Source organism: Phocoena sinus, chromosome 1 (assembly GCF_008692025.1).
Source record: "Phocoena sinus isolate mPhoSin1 chromosome 1, mPhoSin1.pri, whole genome shotgun sequence".
Classification (NCBI taxonomy): Eukaryota; Metazoa; Chordata; class Mammalia; order Artiodactyla; family Phocoenidae; genus Phocoena; species Phocoena sinus.
Window position 1 is genome coordinate 80,052,988 of NC_045763.1, and position 19,906 is coordinate 80,072,893.

Sequence of the window (19,906 nt, forward strand, 5' to 3'; positions counted from 1 at the left end):
GGTTAATGTTTACCGGCTCGCTGAAGGGAAAAGCAAACAATATATATCCAAACTCTGTTTAAGAATTTCCATAGAATTACGAATCCTTTAATCCTGATACCTTTATGTAGTCATAACAGCATACCTACTTGGGTGAGAGCTCCCAGTAGAAATGTGTTTACCGTGTATGGTTTAACTTTATGCTCGAAATGAGAAACAGACATATGAAAACATCTCTGTACTTTCTCACTCTGTTATTTTTAACTTCTAACTCCCTGCTCCTTTTCATCCTAAAAAATAGACCCTTCCATCAAACCTGCCTCCTCTTCTAGCTGTTTTCCCAGCCTTTTGTTTTCCTCCCCAGCCAAGAGAAGCGAATGTTCCCTTTCCCACTTACTGCTTGCCCACGGTGGGCCTGACTTCTTCCCGGAGAGAGCTTGGGCCAAATTCTCAGGGGACTCTCAGCTGCCAGACCCAGCAGTCACTTTCTTTACTCCTTAACTTCCTTGACTAGCTTGTGATAAGTGCTACTGCCTTCCAGTCTCTTCTTGAAGTGTTTGCCTCCTTTGGTTTCCGGGACAGAGTTCTCTTCTTCCTTCTCTGACCCTTTCTTCTCCCTCATCTTTGCTGAATCCTTTTCTTCTACCTGTGCCCTAAATGTTAGTCATCTCCAGGGTTCTTTGACCTTTTCTCTATATGGACTCTCCTAGGGTGGTCTCACCCTCCATATACTGATCAGTCATAAAATGTAATTCCATCCCAGGTCCTTCTCAGTAGTCCTGAGATGCGGGTCTGCTGACTACTAGACATCTCTACTTAAACTTATTATACCAATTCTAGTTCTTGATGGTGAAAAATTGCATTTACCTGGAAATCATCTTGACTAGTAAAACTTTTTCATTTCCCTTCCTCCAGTCTTTCCTCCCTCTGGTCCCCCTTGCATACTCTGGATAGAATTCTTTCTAAACTGGAATGCTGATTTCATTACTCGCTTTGTTCAGACCCTTCAGGGGTTCCTTATTGTCTCTTTCTGATTTGGATCTGAGAAGGTTGCACATTCCCTGAGTCCTACTCCTGCAGAATCCCCCACCCTTTTGCGTTCTGGGAAACCACAAAGGAGTACTCACGAGTGAGTCTATCCAAACCTTTCTATTTCTAGATGCTTTTGTTTGAGAGGCATTTTTTAGTAATTTGAAATGTATTAATTGTGGCACCTGCTAAATCGCTCTGTCAGAGACCTCTAGTAGAATGGCTTAAATAAGATAGATATTTCCTTCTCATATAACAGCCCAGGTGTGAGCAGTCAAGGGCTGGCAGGACAGCTCTGCCATGAGCACATGGTCTCTGAGCTTGCGCCTGCTTCTCTATATTGTCAAGCCAGCAGGAAAAGGGGAAAAGGAAGGCCAAGTCCAGTAGCCTTGTCTATGTGGAGGTTACCAGGAAGTGAACAGTCACTTCTTCTCACAGCCTGTTTGTCCAGCTTCATCACATGGCCATCGCTGGTTGCAAACGAGGCTCCGAAACGTTATCTCTAGTTGGCCGCAGTGCACCCAGCTAAACTGAGTGTCTGTTACTGAAAAGTAGAAAGGGAGAATGGTTTCTGGAAGATACTTAGTTGTCTTTATCACAGAAAGCAAGAACTATGTTGATTAAGAAGTCAAACTGGCAGAAAATGAGTGATCTTTTTGAAAAACTCATCTGGACCTTCTCTGGAAGGTTTCGGCAGTCGCAATATGTAAGTTACAGGATTCATTCAACACCTTCTACTGTTTTTCCTTCCCCTTCCAAAAAAAAAAAAAATGTTTTTCAAGGTTAAGAATATATGAACAGGGGCTTCCCTGGTGGCGCAGTGGTTGAGAGTCCGCCTGCCGATGCAGGGGACGCGGGTTCGTGCCCCGGTCTGGGAGGATCCCACATGCCGCGGAGCGGCTGGGCCCGTGAGCCATGGCCGCTGAGCCTGCGCGTCCGGAGCCTGTCCTCCGCAACGGGAGAGGCCACAGCGGTGAGAGGCCCGCGTAACGCATAAAAAAAAAAAAAAAAAAAAAAAAAAGAATATATGAACAAAAAGGGCAGTTTGTAGCTCTTATCCTCAACTAATGCATCTGTGGTAAAAATTGGTGGCACCTGAAACATGAGCATATATACAGAATAATGCTCATAGCGTGGAATTTCCCTCTGCACTCGCCATTTATATTTTCTCATTTAGTACAACTTTTGGTAGCATTTTATCACCGTCTTCAGAACATTTTCTGAAAGGTAATGTTGACAGATTCTTTCTCAGTGGTGTTAGCATTCATCCTGCCACCTTGTATTCTTCACTCTCAGATGTGTAAGCAAACGTCACCTATCAGTGTGTTGCATATTGGATCAGTTTCTCAGCTGGTGTGGCTTGGCACACAGGTAACAGCGTAAGTACCTGTTTGCTGAAATACAAATCCTCTTAGCCCCCAGTGCAGAGCACTCCATCTGGGAGCAGCTTCAGCACTTTTCCACTTTGTACAGTACAAATATTATCATTTTCTACAATATCCTATTGGGGAAAAGTGTAAGAAATTCTGTTTAGATGGTTTGTGTCTATTTCTTTTCCTTTTTTTTTCAATTCTACATTTCTTACTAGAAAGTAGTTGTGATATGTAACATGCTACCGTGATAAAAGGTCAGTCTCCATTCGTAAAGTAGTATAGACATGAGACATCAACTACTTTGAATTGACTATAGTGTCAAATAGCAACGTTAGGATGTATCTACAGATTATTTGTCTAAAAAAGATCTAGACTTGTTCATACATGCCTTACATAACGGCATCAGATATTTCCAGCCCATGTGGCCCATACTTAGGGTGACAACAACTCCTGGTTTTCCTGGGAGAGTCCCAGTTATACCATAGCCTGGCATCTCACCTTGTTTAGCATTTGTCACTATCAAGAGTTTTCCAGTTCAGAAGGTGAATTATATGTCTACTCATGTTGCATATACCTGGTCTCAGCTATCACAGTTTTCTTGACAGTCAGATACTTTGATGTCGTTTTTAGGGCTGTTTACCCTAAATAATTCTGGGCAGGATGGTGTAGTGGTTCATGCTTCATCTTTTCAAGAATACCTAAGGTAGGCATGGGCAGATCTTTAAGATGTGGGAACACAAGGACTGTATCTATCTTGTTACATTATGTATATTCTCAACAACTATCACATCACCTAAAGCAAATATTTGTTGAAACTGTAAATGGTATGAACTTGATGGCTTCATGACAACAAAGGTTTTCTGAAGTCTCTGATGGGCAAGATAAGTTATCTTCAACTACAAATCCCTAATACCTAACACAATGTATAGTGTTTGAGAATGAATCGATGAATGATTGAACAGCCACTCTCAGTCTTAACATTGGCAGCCTCTACCTAGTGAGACTGGTCCATCAAGACAGGAGGCAGTATGTTTATAGTTCTCGTGTGTTGCATGTAAAATTTACACAAATGAGCCAGTTGTTTCTTGGTTATAATGATTTGTTTTTACTGTTTTGGCTCTCATGAGAAAGAAAGGAAGATGAGATTTAATTGCTCCAAAAATGATCATACCTCAGAAGGATAAATTCTGTCACTTAGAAGATTTAGACCTTAGTTTACATCCAATATCTGATACTTTAGTCTGGAATTCCCAGTGAGTGTTCTAGGAATGAGTACCAGATGGCTGAAATATTAGTTCATTCATCAGCTGAAAGCCTTGGGCCTGACTGTGTTCACCCTGTTAAGTTTACCCAAAAGCATGTGAAAATGTCCTTTTCTCTGTGGGCCACGACATGAACTGGGCTGGGAAGTGCCATTAATGATCTCTACAATTAGAATAGTAGATACTTAAATAAATACATTGGCACCATTGGCACTCAAGCGTGTAACACAGTTTTTCAGAAATGTTACCTTGGGCCGTTTTTTCAGAGTTAAATAGATGCCATGCTTTAGCAGAAAGTAAATATCCCCAAATCTCCAGAGTCAAAGATCTTCATGTAATCTTCAAAGAAGCAACTCATCTGAGATAACTTACAGCATACTAAGTTAGAAATTATGTATTTTTATAATTAAAGTGATTATGTAAAGAAATTATGTACCTTCCCAATTCAAAAGGTTTAGGGATTTTTTACAAACTCTGGACTGCTCAATTGTGATTCCATTTTATAGTGTCACTGATTATTTATAAATGGGGCAAATGTTATAAATTATAACACATGACCGTGGCTCTCTGTTACAGCTCCGTTAGTTTGTTATAATTTGGGGGAAAGGAGAAGAGCATGAATTCCATGCACATCTTAGCTAGTGAAAGTCTTCCGGTTAAGCGTCCTATCAGACCTGCTTTTCTAAAGATCATTTGTAATTTTCACATATAGATGCTAAGTCCTTAGAAACAAGATTAAGCAAATTGAATATGAATAAACACTCCTTTGAAATAGAACAAAAGTGATATTCCACCAAGTTTACCAATTTATCATGACTAATTCTAAAATAAGGCCTTGTTTGCATTCCTCTAAAAGGCTAACCCTTTGGGGTCATTTTTAGTCAACTCTAAGATGGTTTCTAATGTTGATAATGAATTACACTATAATAGAGATTATGTTATCAAAGGTCATTCATGATTTTTAAGAGTTTTGATTGTCCTTTATCTCTGCGGTATTTGATTTACACCTTTATTCTCTTGAAGTCAGCTCCTCCTTATCTTAGTTTTCTTGATTTTCTTTTCTCTCTTTTCTTCATTATTTTTTTTTCACCCTCAAAGCCTTCATGGTCCTTTTTCCTCCCTGTTGCCACCACATTTCAATCCTGGGTTTTCCTCAAGGTCTCCCACCTTCCCCAATTTTTTGGACATCTAGGGCCAATTTTGGCAAGTATTTAGTGTGGGAGCATCCTACTATGTGCTTAACGTTATACTGGGTGATTTGGTATCTGGTCACAGTGGTATTTTATCCCCACTTCACTGATAAGGAAAACAAAGGCCCAAGTTTACACAGCAAGTGATGTGAGACATTGTGTTCCTGTTTTACAGTTGAATTGGTAAGAGGTGGAGATGGGATGAAATCTCAGGCAGGCTGTCTCCTTAAGCCACGTTCTTATCCATTATGCTACCAACTTGTTAAGAATTGAATTCCGTTTTAAATTACTAGCTCAGAAAAAGACTCTAGATTATTTGCGCATAAATTACACCATTTCCTGATTATCTTTGTACACGTTTAAAATATTTAGTTTTGTTCTCATACTATTACCCCTTATACCTTTGCTCCACCTTTATTGCTACCCTACTGTTTGGCTATTGTTTACTTATAAAATGTAAACTCATCTTAATATTGACCTAAAGAAAGCACAGTGAAGAATGAAACTATGCTGCCTTCCCGTCTCCCTTAAAAGATATAATAAAGGGTTTTTATTTTTGTTTTTTTTAACTGTTCTGTGTAGTTTATCCCAGAAACCAGATTTTATCAGCATGAATAATCACAGGCTTTGATCACAGGTAGGATTCTTACGGTATTATATGCTGGCTCCCTTTTGATTATGTGGCACATAATGTTCAGTGAAATACATCATATGTATGTGTTCTCCAAATATAGATGAATGCAGACTATTTGGGGTTTTAAAATTGTGCTTCACCCCAGAAGTATTACAAAAAGATAGCTGTCAATCATCTGTATGTTGATAACACTAAAGTAATGTTTTTCAAACTATCTAAGCTTATAGATTTCATGGCCAAGTATGTGAGGGCTTATATTTCTTTTCATTTATTATATATAACCTACCTACTTTTTAAAAGGACTTGAAGAAAAAGAAAATAATAAAGGATTCTGGAAGATGTATGAGGGGAAAAAAAGGATTTGAAGGGCTTATGAGAAAAGATTCAGTTACAATAAAACCATGTAAATGGATGTAAAAGAAGAAGGGTATGGAACAGTAAGTAGAGAATTAAAAGACATCTGGGAGTCAACCTTGACACCTTTCTCTCCTTCATCCTCCCCATCCAATCTGTTGAGTCCTGCTGTTATTTCTTTGGCCTGTTAGCTCACAAATCCACCCGTCTTACTCACTTAGTTCTCCATCAGTCACAGCCTAGTCTTTCCCTCCGTCCTTTGCCCAGAGCAGTGCAGTAGCTGCCTTCTTCATCTCACATCTTCCCTCACTGACCTGTACACGAGGCCTGCAGTAATCTTTTCAGAGACACAAATCTGACTTAACCCACCTCCTCCCTCCACTAAAAACACATCAGTGGCTTCCCACTGCCCTTAGGTTGATGCCATCAGAAACGCTCACACGGCCTCATCTCCTACCACCCGTTCTTCTCACTCCCCAAGCTCCAGGCCACTGACCTTCTTTCAGTTCCTCAGTATTGTCTGCTCTCCCTCTCTCTCCACACGGCCTTTGGACGTTCTGGTCCAGCCCATCGTGCACTCTTTCTTCACCCCTCACGTCAGTCCTGATTTCCTCCTCAGTCTTACTGGCGGAAAGTCCCGTGTTATCCGCCTTCATAATCCCAGGCAAGCAGGGAAGGTCTGGCTTTTCTGGAATCTGAAATTGGGGGAAGAGCCCTCTTTAAGAAAAAGAACACCAAGTTAGAGACATAAAAGTAGGTGCAGGGCCTTGAAAGGGGCCTGTGGAAGGAAGGTGTCCTGAAGCTTGAGTTTTCACTGCACAGCAAATCTGCCTCTGCCTGTTCCTCTTCTTGGTAGCTCTTCTCAGTTGACCATTTTCTATATCCAGTTACAGGAACATTTCTCTCTGTGAGAAAGGAAATACGCCTGAATTTGCTCACCAAGTTTTCTCCAGGAATGTGCCTCATGTTAGTACTTCAGTATACAGTATATATTTCATGGGTGAAGGGATGAGTAAGTGAATAATTAAATGAAGACTCAAGGGCTTCCCTGGTGGCGCAGTGGTTGAGAGTCTGTCTGCCGATGCAGGGGACACGGGTTCACGCCCCAGTCCGGGAAGATCCCACATGCCGCGTAGCGGCTGGGCCCGTGAGCCATGGCCGCTGAGCCTGCGCGTCCAGAGCCTGTACTCTGCAACGGGAGAGACCACAACAGTGAGAGGCCCACATACCGCAAAAAAAAAAAAAAAAAAAAAAAAAGAAGACTCAGGCTAAGAGTTAATGTTTATAATACATATATAAAATTTAGCCAGATTTCTTGAAAGCCAAAGCTAAGTGGAGAACATCTGGATTCCACGGCTCTTCATATCAGTAATCATGAAAGACAAACTTCTTTTCACAGCTAGTAGTAAAGATGTATTTGTATAGGGTTCTTTCTATAAAACAGCTTACTGAACACAGTGAATAATAACAGTGGCTAATCTTATTAAGCACTTACCGTTCTGGGCACTTGCTCAACACTTTGACACGGTTTTCTGATTTAAGTGTTTATCGACTCTAGTAAACTGTGTGTGTGCACAGTTAGATACAATCAGAACTTCCGCATCCATTGCCCAGGGGGAAGGGCAGCAAACTCCCCGGCGGACAAGGAGAAGGAAGGCCTGAGGCTCTGGCAGCTTCATTATCTCATATAATGAAGAGTTTGCCTCTCTGGCGCTCCTTCCTCTCTGGCCTTCTGCATCACCTGGCTGTGTGTTTAATTGGTGCTCATTTGCCTCTGCCCTAGAGTTCACACTGGCTTGTCACCTGCTGTCCATCAGAAATCAGATCTCAGTCTTCTGTCCTGGTCAAGGTTTTGAAGGTTTTAAAGACAAATTTACCTGTGTCTTTTTGTTTTCCTGTAAAATGTTTAATTATGAGCCAAACTGCATGCAGATGGTCTATGAATGAGTTACCTTCAGAATAACCTGTTCCAAAGAATTGTGTACTACCGCCCATCTGGACATTGAAGAACGCCTGTCAGAACTGGTCATTTTGACTTTGGCATAATTAATAGTGACCTTACATGTCGCTGTAATTAATAGTGGCAGCATTTGGCTCCCAGGTTCAGTGCCTTCTGAGCCCTCTCCTAGAATGCTGTTACAGGGCTGCGTGATTCATTCAGTTACAGACCTTTATTAAGTGCCTGTCCTGTGCCATGCCCTGGGGACATGCAGATGGAAGAAACTCTCCTCCCTTTAGGTTAGGGATTCAAACCCAGGTGGAGGGAGAAAGGGAACTAGCCAGACTGATGGAGCTCCCAGTTCAGAAGGGTCATGAGCAACCATTGTCTAACTCTGCATACGTTTTTCGTACTGATGGCTAAGGTCCCTAATAAACTGCGAAGTAGCTTTTTTTAACTAAATAAGCTACCTATCCAAGGTACACTGTATCAATGTCTGAGTATCTTTTCCTAACTTCAAGAAGTGTTTTGAGAGTTAGTAAGTAGAGCACTGGGTCAAGGTACCCACATGCTTTCTAGCAGTCTTTACCAAACCAGGAATAAGGAACGCTGGGCTCCCAGCTGTCCATATCCAGAGCAGATATCCATGGGTTTGTCATCAGAGGGGCATTCTGTCCCAAAGACAGCTGGAAGAGAATGTGGCAGACTTCCCAGAACCATGGAAAGCTGCTAGGGTTTCAGGGAGCTCCATCCTAGTTCACTTCCCTTAGCCCAGTTTCAGGCACGTGCCGGACATACTCTAGAGAAGCAAGATTGAAGGTGAGTGACCTTAAAAGGAAAATGGTCATTTTGGGTCTAAGTTTCTATCTTATAGATGGAAAGAAGCAGCAGAAATGCAAATAAAGCTCCCCTTAGAAATCCCACTGGCTGCCTAGTAAACTGGGTGAAATTATGATTATAAAGGTTTGACCAGACACTTAGTTCTGATCTTGGGATGGCTTTTTCTGGATCCCTTATTAAGATCCGTTAGCTGCTGGCTCTCTTTTTAGGGGCTAGTCAACCATTTGCCTATTATCTCTTTTTTCTGTTTGTATTTACTCCAGGCTGCTTTCTCAGTCAGGACAGCTACTTTATTATTATTATTCCCCTTTTTATCTCTAGGATCTGTATCCAGCACACAGAGTATACTCCATAAATATTTGTTGAATAAAATGAAGTTTCTAGTAGAGGGTATATTAAGAGAGTCCTGTAGGTCCTGAAGCATTTCTGAAATTCTGTTGGCCAGAGTTTGTGGTTAAGGGGAACGCTAGTGATAATTTGTAGAAGAGACTCTGATGTTGTGTGGAACAAAATGTGGAAGCCATTGATTTAGAGGCTTTTCCGTATTGTTCCTTGAATAATATCTCATTTCTAGCTCTCAAACATGGGACTTGACTTTTAAAATCAAAAGCTACAAGAAAAAGCAAAAAAGTTCACAACAGTGTGTTAACTCATTTGTTATATTTCCTAAGATAGTTTGCCTTAGGTCTACTAAAGTGTATTTAGAGTTACATTTCTCAGCTTTGAGCTTTGAAGTAAATTTTCTCTGTGAATAGCAGTACTCTAGAGAAAAACCTCCAATAGGTACTAAAGTATACTTTGTATAAAGTTCTTTTTATAGTTAACAAGTTCTGAAATTTTTATAGTCCTCTACTTTCAGGCATTAAATGGATGGGTTTTGCCCAGTGTGGAATCTGATTTTGATAGAGTTTATATAAGAAGTTTCCTGAAAACTCTGGAATTTTTTTCTTTAAATATCTTTTTCAGTTATTTTTGAGGTATCTAAACCAAAGTAGTGTTAGAAGAAAACTACTTTTAAAAGTATAATTTCTTATCATAATCTTTAAGAGGGAGTAACACTAATTGTTTCATTTGTATACAGAATTATATCAACTATAGAGTATCTTGTATAATTGTAATCCATAACTGTTAACACTTATATAATACCAGTAATACAGAGCTCTGTTGGAAAAAGACTGAATCATTCCTTCTCATTCTATATGTGAAGCATTCATTTTCTTTAACCATATGAATTTTAGGTACCTGAATTGGGTATGGTGTGTGTGTATCCATGCGCTCGTGTATGCTGGGTGTTGAGGAAGGGTTATTCGTAGTGAGTGTGTAGCTTATTACCTCTTTATGAACTTTAATTTGTTTTCCTTTTACTTATTTCTGTGTAAGATTTGAGAACTTGATCCTCACCAGTCTCTTGGGTATTCTCCCATTTTCCCAGTTTGACCAAGAAGGCCGATTGTCTTTTCACAGAACACTGTAAAAAGAAAATGAAAGTTGGTATTTGATCGGGTAGGGAACTCGTACCTAGGTGGGAAGTGTATGTATTAGACTGATTAGTCAAGCTATTTGCTGCTTCTTACGTTAAACCCTTTTCATTAAATGACGTTTCAAAGCCATTTGACTTTCTTCCTTTTAATAGGGGTACGAAGACCTAGTGCAGATGGGACGAGATTTTTAAGTTTTAATGGTGATCATATTTTTCTGTTTTAATGCTAGACTTTCTCTGTGTGCTAATAATAATCTCATTAGTGTAAGTTTTCCAGCAAACACTACCACGTTTATACTGCTAATAAACAGGAAAGAAAGGGCAAGATTTGAGTCCTGGTCTCTTTGGCATCAAAGTTGTGCTCTTTCTAGTATAATATGCCACCTCCTAATATAAGAAATTTTAATTGAAATGTTTTTGAATAAATGAAATTGAATGCAAAGTTTTGTCAATCATTTATTACAGAATGAATTCTGTGAACATAGTGTTACATGCTAGTTCAAAATTCAAGAAATTGGCCCAGCCATTTTCAGTTAAAGACTGATTAAGATGGGCTTGCTTTCACCTTAATGATGCTTTTTCTGCATTCAGATTCAGCAAACATCTTTGGGGGCTTAACTTTGTGTCAGACCCTGAACTGGTATTTCCAATACATGACCCACATGACCCTGAGAGGTGTTGATATCAAGATTTTATAGGTGAGGCATGGATGCTTAGAGAGGATAAGTAAAATGCTAAATATTTTTCTCCAGAACCAGTTCAGTTCAATCATAACATAGCAGCCATCTAAAAACATGTTTGAACTTAGAATATACATAGTCTAGCATGAGTATCTACAATTAGGCTATAATCCTATCTACTTTCAGTTTCCTATTTCAGTTGAGAGTCTGTTTAGACAATAAAATTAACAAAGATTGAGGTCTAGCTCCTAAATTTTAATAGTTTTACCGGGATATAGTTCATATACCATACAATTCACCCATTTGAGGTGTACGATTCAGTGTTTTATAGTATATTCACAGGTTCAGGGTTGTTCTGAACCAATTGGTTATTGGTTTATTCCATTATTATTGGCCGTAAGATAAGAAACAGAATCACATATCATAAACTAATATAGCTCCATTCTTTTATTTTCTGATTCATCTTTGTCCAGCCAAAGTCCAATAACATTCCCCTTTCAGTTCTAGTACAAAAAGCTTCCTCAACTTCCATGAGAAATGTTTGCTTACAGGAATATTAAGCTGATTTTCATATGTGCCATGGAGAAGTCTTGGAATGTGAAATCCACTTCCTTATAATGTAATTCTTTAAGTTCTTTGCAACAGACATATAAAGGAGAGCCCAGAGCATGTACGCAATTAGTACTTATTAATGTGCCTTCCTCAGGTTAAAAAAAAAATCCCCTAATAACCATTTATAACCATTCTGAGTCCTGACTCACTAAAGAGATCAAGCCTCAAGATAACTAGGTACGATCTCCTCTCTCATTGACTTGACTTTTAGATTAGAAAGTCACCTGAGGATCATAATAGACTTAATACACTATATTATATGAATGTGTATTTAACGTCCTTTGTACACACACACATACACAATGTATGAAAAGCAACTTTTATTTTCAAAGTGCCACTGCATCTCTAATTCAGTTAGTGGTTGAAGCACTCCCAGTACTGCACCCAGTTTTTGATAGGTGAAATAGGAGAACAGACGCATTAGTTGAAGTCCTATGTTCGAGATAAGAGCTAGTCGGTGGCTGACATTGCAGGAAAGTACTGGTTTCCTGCCTTATGGCCCAGGCACTTCCTTATAACTGCATTTAAACCATCTATGCCTTGGTTTCCATCTCTTGGCTTACCCATTAAATGTGATACCTATTGAGGGGCATACTAGACTAATAATAGAATGACATTAGAGTTATTTGTAGTTTCTATAACATAATTTCTCCCATGTGTCTATGTCATTGACTTGCTACTTCTTCTGCCAAAATTATATTCCCACCACCCCGTGGCAGTCCCCATCCTTCCAGTCTCATCTGAAAAACCAGATCTTTGTGAAATCCTCCCACTAACCAAATGCAAATGTGAGTTTTCCCTGTCCTGTGCCTCTCCTATACCTTGCATTAACCAGGTCAGCAATTTTCTTACCATGTATTAATAGCACACTTATTGCTTGTCATCCCCCATTAGACTGGGAGCTCCTTGACGGGCCATTTCTATCTTCTCCATGGTGCCTGACTTGCGGTTTTCTTGAATTGTGAGTCAGTGTCATAAAAGGTTGTTTTAGGGAAGGTGATGATTACATAATTTCACTCCTCTGTCTCTTCAAAGCCAAGGACAACAGTGAGAAGGTCTTTCCTTCAACGGCCAAGCCTTAGCCAACAGCTCAGTCATTGGATGACAGCGTGATAGAGAAAGAGGTCTGAAGATGAAAGATTCTGTTAGCTCTGTCACTTAATTGGCTCGGGAAGGTCATTTAAGATGTTTGTGCCTCAGGTTTCCTCATATCCTTGGGCAATAGTAATGCCTAGTTCACTGGGTTATTGTGAGAATCAATTGAGATATTTTATGGCAAAGTAGCTTGCAAACTGTAAAGCACTCCAAACATGAGAAGTAAAGAAAAGAGATGATAGAATTTGGTAGAAAGAACAGGTGGTTTGGCCTTAAATGAGGTTTTAAATCCAGACTCCACCACTAATTATTTGACTTCCACAACTTAACTCCTATGAGCCTATTTCTTTACTTGTCAAGGGGAGGTAATAACACTTTGGCAACTTAGAGGAATGTTGTGAAGGTTAGATGGAATTCAGGCAGTGTTCCACTTGTGTTCTGTCTGTATACGTTAAACTGTTACCAGCCAGAGCTTTTGTACATTGTACATTCATACCCCTGCACCCTCTTTTCTGTGGCAGATTGTACCCCAGGGAGAGCAGGCCCTTTCTCTCAAGCAAGGGGAGGCTGCCGGAGAAGGTTACGGGTTCACATGGCCTTTGACCCCAGCCAGCCTGGGGGTGCCTTGGGACAGGGGTGAGGCAAAGCCTCAGTCTCGTGTCCCAGCACATTCCTAGGGCAGCTGTTTCTGCTACAGCTTCTTTTACCATTTCTTTTTGAAACTCCATATTGAAGTTGAAGCATGCATACGAAAAAGGCACATAGCCTCAAGTGTACAGATCACGTTTTATGAACCGAATATGCCCTTGTAACCAGACCATTCATTCTTGTTGCTGTCTGATGTTCCACTTTGTAAATATACCACATTTCATTTTCCCGTTCTAGCGCTAATGGGCATTTGGATAGCTTCCATTTTAGGGCTGTTTCAAAGAGCGCTGCTGGAAATGTTCTTGTTCGTGTCTTTTGATGAGTATGTGTATTTCTCATGGGTATATAGTTAGCAATGGGATTGCTGGGCAATAGAGTTTGCATATATTCAGCTTTGGTAGATATTAAAGCAAAAACTTGCCAACACAGTTATATGAATTCACACTCCCAGCAGCAGTGTTTAAGTGTTCTAACTGCTCCACATCCTCACATCCTTGGTATTACCTGTCTTTTTGATTTTAGGAGTTCTGGTGGATATTATAAGATTGTGTAGCATTTTAGAAATAGAAGCCTTCCCTCAGCCCCCAAACCTCAACTTTAATACATTCATTTTCAGGAATGTACTGTGTACAAAAGCAGGGGATTGTATCAGATGCAAAGCTCCTGATACGGTGCTTGGTATATGGAGGGAAGATGACAAATGATAGCTGCTATCATCATCATCATCATCATTACTCAATGCCTTCTCTGTTCCTAAGGGGAGAGAATAGGGCACGGTAGATACAAAGGTGAATAAGACATAGTCTCTACCCAGGAGGAGCTCAAGAGCTAGTTGAAGAGACTAACACTGGAAATAGATTATTTTTAGACAGTATGATAGGAGCTTGAGAAAGAGGTAGTGCTTGAGCTGGGACTTGAAGAATACATCAGAGTTCAACAGAAAGAAAAAAAAGGAAATGGGATGGAGGAAACGGCAGGGCCCCAAAACGCTTGTTGGGGAGTGGCAGCGTGGACTGCGTGCTGGAAGAGAAAAGCCATCTGAGGCTGGAGTCGTAGCATGCTGGTGTTGGTTGTTCAGGTGTTATCGCCCTTGAAGGGATGTGCTGGGCCGAGCTGGTGACCATTCAGGGTCAATGTGACATTATGGTACTCTACTGCCGTGTTCTCTGCCTCCCACCTTTTTTACCTTTTCTTCCTCCTCTAGGAAAGTAATCAGCCTCCTCTTCTCTCTCCTGGAATCAAAACCTGTCCCAGGGCTTCCCTGGTGGCGCAGTGGTTGAGAGTCCACCTGCCAATGCAGGGGACACGAGTTCGTGCCCCGGTCCGGGAAGATCCCACATGCTGTGGAGCGGCTGGGCCCGTGAGCCATGGACGCTGAGCCTGTGCGTCTGGAGCCTGTGCTCCGCAACGGGAGGGACCACAACAGTGAGAGGCCCGCGTACCGAAAAAAAAAAAAAACCTGTCCCAAGTACAATGTGCTTGAAAACTACCGTTGACACTATGACAGCTGTAAGATGTCCCTGGTTACAAGAATCCCACAGTTTCTTTGCTGTGTGGTCCTTTAACTTTTTATGTTGAGGAGTGGCTTAGAGTTTTTATTCTTTTTTTTTTTTTTTGCGGTACGCGGGCCTCTCACTGTTGTGGCCTCTCCCGTTGCGGAGCACAGGCTCAGCGGCCATGGCTCACGGGCCCAGCCGCTCCGCGGCATGTGGGATCCTCCCGGACCAGGGCACGAACCCGTGTCCCCTGCATCGGCAGGCGGACTCTCAACCACTGCGCCACCAGGGAAGCCCCCGAGTTTTTATTCTTACTTGGGTCCAGGTTGCTTGTAATGGCAATTAAGTTTAATAAAATGCTCGTCTGCCTAATACAATATATAGACCGTGAATAAATGTTCTTGAGGAATTTTGATGTTGATGATGATGATGGTGATAAAGGTGATGATCAAGAACCTGTACAGTGTTTCACTGGTTGAGCATCAGCTGTGTTTCAGGCATTGACTGTATAGCAGTAAGGAAAACGGACATGATCCCTGTCCCCATGAAACTTATTATCTTATGGGGGATCAGACAAGTGAACAGTTGGTTCTGCCAGTGTGATGAGGGCTGTGATGGATAGAGGTACAGAGTCCTGTGGGAGCACATCAGAGAAACACCTCACCCAGACTAGGGATCAGGGAGGGCTTCCTGGGAAAGGCAACAGAAACCTGATAGCCTCATGAAGGAATGAGGAGGAAGTATTCCAGGTAGAGTAAACGATGCATAGGAGGAGCACGATGCAAGGGAGAATGGTTGGTTGGAGAAAATGGAAGAAGAAACTAGAAAAAGAAAGCATTTTCTCATTTAATGTTTTCACTTGCATCTGTGTCATAATGTCTTTTGTTCGCCTGTTTTCTAGGAATGTTTACCCTTGCGGAAGTTGCTTCACTTAATGACATTCAACCAACTTACCGAATCCTGAAACCATGGTGGGACGTGTTTATGGATTACCTGGCTGTCGTTATGTTGATGGTAGCCATCTTTGCAGGAACCATGCAACTTACCAAAGATCAGGTGGTCTGCTTGCCAGTATTGCCATCTCCTGTAAATTCAAAGGCACACACACCACCAGGAAGTGCCGACGTTACCACCAACATCCCGAAGGTGGAGTCAGCCACAGACCAAGACCAAGATGGGCGGATGACAAATGAGATTTCCTTTGGCGCATCTGCTGTGACACCTGACATACCTCTCAGAGCCACATATCCTCACACAGATTCCACGGTTCCAAATCAGGAGGCAAAGAAAGACCCAGCAGGCCGAAAAACAAACTTGGATTTTCAGCAATATGTATTTATTAATCAGATGTGTTACCACCTGGCCCTTCCGTGGTATTCTAAGTACTTTCCGTACCTTGCTCTTATACATACTATTATTCTCATGGTCAGTAGCAACTTTTGGTTCAAATATCCCAAAACATGCTCAAAAGTAGAACATTTCGTTTCAATATTAGGAAAGTGCTTTGAATCTCCTTGGACTACTAAAGCGTTGTCTGAGACAGCATGCGAAGACTCGGAGGAAAACAAGCAGAGAATAACAGGTGCCCAGACTCTACCAAAGCACGTATCTACCAGCAGTGATGAAGGGAGCCCCAGCGCCAGCACCCCAATGATCAGCAAAACTGGCTTCAAATTTTCAGCTGAAAAGCCCGTGATTGAAGTCCCCAGCATGACCATCCTGGACAAAAAGGACGGGGAACAGGCCAAAGCCCTGTTTGAGAAAGTGAGGAAGTTCCGTGCTCACGTGGAAGACAGTGACTTGATCTATAAACTCTACGTGGTCCAAACAGTTATCAAAACAGCCAAGTTCATCTTTATCCTCTGCTACACTGCAAACTTCGTCAATGCGATCAGCTTTGAACACGTCTGCAAGCCCAAAGTTGAGCACCTGACGGGTTACGAGGTGTTTGAGTGCACCCACAACATGGCATACATGCTGAAAAAACTGCTCATCAGTTACATATCCATTATTTGCGTTTATGGTTTTATCTGCCTCTACACTCTCTTCTGGTTATTCAGGATACCTTTGAAGGAATATTCTTTTGAAAAAGTCAGAGAAGAGAGCAGTTTCAGTGACATTCCAGATGTCAAAAATGATTTTGCGTTCCTTCTACACATGGTAGACCAGTATGACCAGCTGTATTCCAAGCGTTTCGGGGTGTTCTTGTCGGAAGTCAGTGAAAATAAACTGAGGGAAATCAGTTTGAACCACGAGTGGACATTTGAAAAACTGAGGCAGCACGTGTCACGCAACGCCCAGGACAAGCAGGAGCTCCATCTGTTTATGCTCTCAGGTGTGCCCGATGCTGTCTTCGACCTCACAGACCTGGATGTGCTAAAACTCGAGCTGATCCCAGAAGCTAAAATTCCTGCTAAGATTTCTCAGATGACTAACCTCCAAGAGCTTCACCTCTGCCACTGCCCTGCAAAAGTGGAACAGACTGCTTTTAGCTTCCTCCGTGATCACTTGAGATGCCTTCACGTGAAGTTCACCGACGTGGCAGAAATTCCCGCCTGGGTGTATCTGCTCAAAAACCTTCGCGAGCTGTACTTGATAGGCAACTTGAACTCTGAAAACAATAAGATGATAGGACTTGAATCCCTCCGAGAGTTGCGGCACCTTAAGATTCTCCACGTGAAGAGCAATCTGACCAAAGTCCCCTCCAACATTACAGATGTGGCTCCGCATCTCACAAGGTTAGTCGTTCATAATGACGGCACTAAACTCCTGGTACTGAACAGCCTTAAGAAGATGATGAATGTCGCCGAGCTCGAGCTCCAGAACTGTGAGCTAGAGAGAATTCCACATGCTATTTTCAGCCTCTCTAACTTGCAGGAACTAGATTTAAAGTCAAATAACATACGCACAATTGAAGAAATCATCAGTTTCCAGCATTTAAAGCGACTGACTTGTTTAAAACTGTGGCATAATAAAATCGTTACCATTCCACCCTCCATCACCCACGTCAAAAACTTGGAGTCACTTTATTTCTCTAACAACAAGCTCGAATCCCTACCTGTGGCAGTGTTTAGTTTACAGAAACTCAGATGCTTAGATGTAAGCTACAACAACATTTCCATGATCCCAATAGAAATAGGATTACTTCAGAACCTGCAGCATTTGCATATCACGGGGAACAAAGTGGACGTTCTGCCAAAACAGTTGTTTAAATGCATTAAGTTGAGGACTTTGAATCTGGGGCAGAACTGCATCACTTCCCTCCCAGAGAAGATCGGTCAGCTCTCCCAGCTCACCCAGCTGGAGCTGAAAGGGAACTGCTTGGACCGCCTGCCAGCCCAGCTGGGCCAGTGTCGCCTGCTCAAGAAGAGCGGGCTTGTTGTGGAAGATCACCTTTTTGACACCCTGCCACTCGAAGTCAAAGAAGCATTGAATCAAGACATAAATATTCCCTTTGCAAATGGGATTTAAACTGAGATCAGATGTGCACATCCGTGTGCAGGAACAACTTCCTAGATGGCAAGTGCTCATGTACCAGTTATTGCAAGATAATGCATTTTAGGAGTAGATACACCTTTAAAAATACAACAGAGAGGATGCATAGAAGGCTGATAGAAGACATAACTGAATGTTCAACGTTTATAGTGTGTTAAGTCATTCACTTCCAAATCTTTTTCTTTTTTCTTTTGGGGAAAGGGAAGGAAAAATTATAATCACTAATCTTGGTTTCTTTTTAAATTGTTTGTAACTTGGATGCTGCCGCTACTGAATGTTTACAAATTGCTTGCCTGCTAAAGTAAATGATTAAATTGACATTTTCTTACTATACCACCTTTTTTTGAGGTGTCTTGATTTACTTTGCTGAATTGGTGCAATAGTCCTTTAGCTCAGACCTCTGAAGGCGTATCAGGTCCGATCTTGTAAATTCAGATTCGCTGAAATACTGATTTCTTTTTTGTTTTAATTTCAAGCACCTCAAATAAGCACTTCTTATAATATTTAACTGGTGCTACCGCTTCTGAGAATCCCATTTTATAGATTTTACACTCTGAAAGGCCTGGAATGCAGTAAAAGTGTGTAGGGCGTCGAGGGAGTTTTGTTTGTTTGTTTGTTTGTTTGTTTTCTAAGAATAAATAACAAGAAAAAATAAAAGAATGCTCTCCTTACTCATAGCTGTTTTTCCATAGTCTGGAGTTCTGGTTATATGATACATTTTTCTATCACTACTATAGAGCTGCCAATAAATAGAAAATGTTATTTTTAAATAAATTTAATTACAGGCAAAATAAAAATTTAATGGCTTGATGACTGACATCCTTCCAGTATATCACCATTTGGAAGATAACACAAATTCAGAGCAAGTATCATTAAATTACTTGCCCTTTCCACTGTTGTGGGGGAAAAAATAGGATTTGTAGTTTGTTGAGTTGGAAAACTGACTATATCTCTATTCATTTTAGTGACAGGCTGTACTTCCTGTGTTTGTCTGCAGCTAGGAGGGGTCATGTCCGGGGAAATGCTGGCAGAATATACTTTTTGGATGATAGTTTTTCCTTCTTTATCTAACTTACAAAGTGGCTAAACCCATCTCAGAAAATCAAAATATTCCATGCCACCTGTGTGGGTATTGGTTGACAGGTATTTCATAGGCCATTCTACAGGAGTGTTGTTTCAAGAGAAGAGAACTGTCTGGCACTCTAGGTAACAAAGTAGTGTCCTCTCCATATAAGACTGGACTCATTTAGTGAAACAGTGGATAGTCTCTTGTCACACCTTAGCGTGGCTTGAAGGATTTTGCAGAGAATGTGAAAAGATGGACTCAACATTCTTGCTTTTCCTCCCCAAAATTGATCTCGGGCTACTGGCCTGTTGGAAGCGGTGGTGATCTTTGCTTGCCATAGAGCTTCTAAATACCTCGAGAAGTAGTATCGCTAATAGGAAAGGCTGCAGCCACTGTGGCTGAGTTAGCAGCTGACCCCAGCCCCAGCATCCTGGCTACTCCCTCTCCTCCTAAAAGACTTGAGGTAGAAAGAAGACTAGCTTATAAAAGCCCAAGTTTAGAAAATCGGAGGGCAGAGGCGGATTTTTGGTGTAAGCACATTCTCTCCCAGGTACACATCCTCCATTTCTCTCAGCATTCACTGATTGATTTCGCTGGTATTGATTATGTACCTACTTTGTGCCTTGCAAGTTCAAGGAACTGGGGATTAACTGTTGGAATAAGTCACAGCCCCTGGCTACATGGAGGTTTATAACAAAGCGTGGGAGATCATATCAATTAGGCAAATAATACAA

At 41.3% G+C, this 19,906-nt stretch overlaps 1 protein-coding gene across 7 annotated transcripts in view; it reads left to right on the plus strand.

The window, feature by feature from the left end:
* Window positions 1-18,763, plus strand: part of LRRC8D (leucine rich repeat containing 8 VRAC subunit D) — a 115,809-nt gene extending 97,046 nt beyond the window's left edge. For 5 of the 7 annotated variants that reach the window (XM_032610496.1, XM_032610485.1, XM_032610509.1 and 2 more), the window contains one exon: window positions 15,513-18,763. In XM_032610496.1, coding sequence (XP_032466387.1) covers window positions 15,515-18,082 — 2,568 coding nt within the window. In that variant the 5' untranslated portion in view covers window positions 15,513-15,514 and the 3' untranslated portion in view covers window positions 18,083-18,763. The remainder of the gene's footprint in view (window positions 1-15,512) is intronic. The other 2 variants (XM_032610456.1, XM_032610466.1) reach the window with 1 other exon arrangement.
* The last annotated feature ends 1,143 nt before the right edge of the window (window positions 18,764-19,906 follow it).